Source organism: Brassica oleracea, chromosome C9 (assembly GCF_000695525.1).
Source record: "Brassica oleracea var. oleracea cultivar TO1000 chromosome C9, BOL, whole genome shotgun sequence".
Classification (NCBI taxonomy): Eukaryota; Viridiplantae; Streptophyta; class Magnoliopsida; order Brassicales; family Brassicaceae; genus Brassica; species Brassica oleracea.
In genome coordinates this window covers 1,991,697-1,995,171 of record NC_027756.1, presented here as the reverse complement: position 1 = coordinate 1,995,171, position 3,475 = coordinate 1,991,697, and the positions used below count along the sequence as shown (strand labels likewise).

Below are 3,475 nucleotides of genomic sequence, written 5' to 3'. Positions count from 1 at the left end.
ATTTAAATAAGTAATTAAACTGTGCCTTAACACATGCAAAGGAGAAAATAGTGTTCATATGGTTATTGGGAAACAAAAACTAGATAGAAATAAAAATTAAATATGTTTGAAATAGCTAAATTGTTAATCTTTCAAATATATATGAAGTATAAGATTACTAATACGGTCGTTAATTTATTAATGCAAATCAATTACTCTTTCCATTTTATGAAGTTTGGTCATGTTATAAGTCTTTTTTTCATGAAAATGTTGGGTTGTTAGGTTTATCATGCAATAATACATATGTTTTCGAGACTGGATTGTTAGTTTTATGCAGTTATACAGATGTTTACTGATATTTAACATTTGATTAAGATGTGTGAAAGCCTCCAAAATAACTATCGCGATATAACAGGGGGAATAAATAAATATCAAAATGTATAAATCATAGGTTACAAACTCATATACATGACACATGAACATTCCTGAGAGAAATTATTTAAGTAATGCAAATATAAATCCGAAGAATAGATGACCCCTCCAGTTTTATTTATATATAACATCAAACGGAGTTCAAATATATATCAAGGATTTAGATCATTAATATTACATATAAATTATATCCCCAAACCTCTAAGCAGCGAGGCAAAAACCATATACATGTCACGTACTAATTACAGTACTCCTAAAAATCACAAATCTTAAAGTAATATTCCATATTTCTGATCCATCTTGACTAATCAATTACCATTGAGTAAATGCATTGATGACCAAATATCATCCATGCCCCAATAGTTTTCACCGGTTTGATCATCAACAGTCATTGGAATTGAATAATCTGCCGTTGTAGTCGCAGTCGCAGTAGCCGCAGCCGCAGAGTAGTTACCATAGTTGAAATCCATATTGGTATGTTGATAGGACGTAGTTGTAGGAGAATATGTCTCCATCGCTTGATCTTGTGTACAAAAGACATTATGGTTCGACGTACTTGCAACTTGATCGTTGATTTCTGAGCTGTGATGAGATCCAACGGAGGACGTTGTTGTTGCTGTCACATCGGTTTGTTTGATGTATTTTTGGATTCTTGTCCTCCAGAAATTCTTGATCTCATTGTCCGTTCTTCCTGGAAGGTGTTTAGCGATTTTGGACCACCTGATCATATAATAAGATGTAATTGATTATAACATAGTTGATATATTCTTCTATTATGTTTAATTAAGATGATGAGGTAATGATTGTTGTGGGGCAAGTACATCTAGATGAAAAGGCTTGCGTCTATTTCAGTAATGATTTCCTAGTTGTCACGAGACTTATTTACATTTGTACAGTTCTATGTTTGGAACCTTTTGATTTTCTTGATATTTTTTTATGTGCTGCTAATAATAAGGCTTTTAAAGTTAATCGCTTATTATTTTGGTACAAGTTTATTTTTTTTGTCTGTTTTTAAAAAGGGTTTATAAAGTAATTTTATGATTTAGTAAAAGCTTAATAGCAATGAATAAAGTAAATTGCTAAGATATAAGAAAAGTGAACCTAATTTGAAACCAACAAAAATTAATGAAGAAAGAATTAGAAAGTCTATATCAAGAATTATGAAAATTTTAAACTAAGATACTTTCTTTTGAATTAGAAATTCATGTACCTTTTAATCTTGGGGCATATTTTCCAGCTCTTTACATATAAAAAAGAGAAATAGAAATCGTATAAAACAAATAGACAAGGAAATAAATAAAGCCGAGTAAATCTTTCAGGCGTGGGAAGTCACTTGAACAATTACGAGACTTATATGCATCTTTATATTTTTGAGCAACTACTTATATGCTTCATAAATAAATAAAATGGGGATAACGTAGCTACGTGTTTCGGGAGAAATAGGCACGAGGTTTTCATGTTGCTTTGATAAAAAGCACGAGGTTTTGTTAGTGTTAAGACAATTTCGTCGACATGAGCAAAAATTTAGAATTGACGGCTAAGAACAAACGTCGATCAAAGGTTGTCATTTGTCACAAAGGAATTAAACGCTTTTTATTTGCTTTGGTCACCAAATATGTTGCTTTTTTGTTTTTTTCAAAGATCTACATGGCTTACTCAAGAGTATCTACACGATTCAAAGTTCGAAGATTTTGCCTTTGTTATTTCGTTATACGTAGTGTATTTGTATCTATACTTTCATTTTTGTAAATTAAAACCAACCTGTTTCCCCACTTAGCATGAAGTTCCATGATGGTAAGTTGTTCCTCCGGCGTGATGTTTCCACGTCGTACGTCAGGGCGGAGATAGTTGAGCCACCGAAGGCGGCAACTTTTTCCGGTGCGTTTTAGACCTATATATTTATATAACCAATCATCACTGTCGAACATTGACTCGTACGTACGTACGTACGTGCATATCCACATAAGTAATTAGAATACATGTGTGTTTTAATATATAAGTAATAAATACATATGTACGTACTATAGATATTCTTGCTATATATTTTAGTTACAATACGGTGTTCAAAAGAAAAAGTTACCATAAATAATTTATTTTCATCACTAGTCCATTATTAGAGAATTTCCACATGAAAACGTCTTTTTTTTTTTTGTAACTTCACATGAAAACGTCTTTGAGTTTATAGAATGATATTTAACAGCGAACAAATATATTAAGAAAACGATCTATTCGTTTTTATCAAAGTACAGATAATACGTATGATTTATAAATATATATACAAGAAAAAAAATATTGTTTGCTGTATGATGATTGCCTAATGATGATACCTTTGCATGTTAGCTAGTAACACTAGGTCATACATTAAATACAACGTAAAAGAATATGTATATGTTACTGGTGATTTAAAAGAGAGAAAAAAATTAAATAGACCTGCAGATTTGGCGAGAGAGTTCCAAACGCCATCGCCGTGGTTGGCGATATAATTGATAAGAATAAGATCTTCTTCCATCGTCCACGGTCCTTTTCGCACCTCTGCTTCTCCTGATGATCCCGTACCTCCACTACTTATTCCTCCTATTGTCTCCATTTTATTATTATTTATTTATATATCCACAAGTTCGAGATTTATATAATTTTAGCTAGAGAGAGATGAATAAAAAAAAGAAAGAGTGAGAAAATAAATGTTATGAGTTGATATTGAAGGTTGTGGAAGGTGAGCTACTGCTTTTATAGAGACTAAATTCACCGCGTGATTAGCAATCCTTAACCAAAATTCTTAATTAATTATGGTATTTAGATTAGAGTTTTAATTAATCACAAAATTAATTTTAGGTTTAATACTACATACTAATGGCACGTGGGGACAATATATAACACCTTCATGACCTTACTATAGAAATAACATAGTTGCATCATCCATGTCCGTATGTATGTATATATACATGTTAAAGATTAGAGAGTCTTTGATGTATTCATGCATAGATGCCACACACGCACTGCCATTTAGATTCACATACATACGCATGCTTGTTGATGTGAATGTATTAGTTTGGATTTTGTACGA

General features: G+C 31.6%; 1 protein-coding gene across 1 annotated transcript; it reads right to left on the bottom strand.

The window, feature by feature from the left end:
• Positions 1-497: 497 nt before the first annotated feature.
• On the bottom strand, positions 498-3,105 carry LOC106317789 (transcription factor MYB21). Its single transcript, XM_013755563.1, has 3 exons — positions 2,842-3,105; positions 2,173-2,302; positions 498-1,131 (listed from the first exon to the last, which is right to left on the bottom strand). The coding sequence occupies exons 1-3, from the start codon at positions 2,996-2,998 to the stop codon at positions 720-722; spliced, it is 699 nt and encodes a 232-aa protein (XP_013611017.1). The 5' UTR covers positions 2,999-3,105; the 3' UTR covers positions 498-719.
• Between the last annotated feature and the right edge of the window lie 370 nt (positions 3,106-3,475).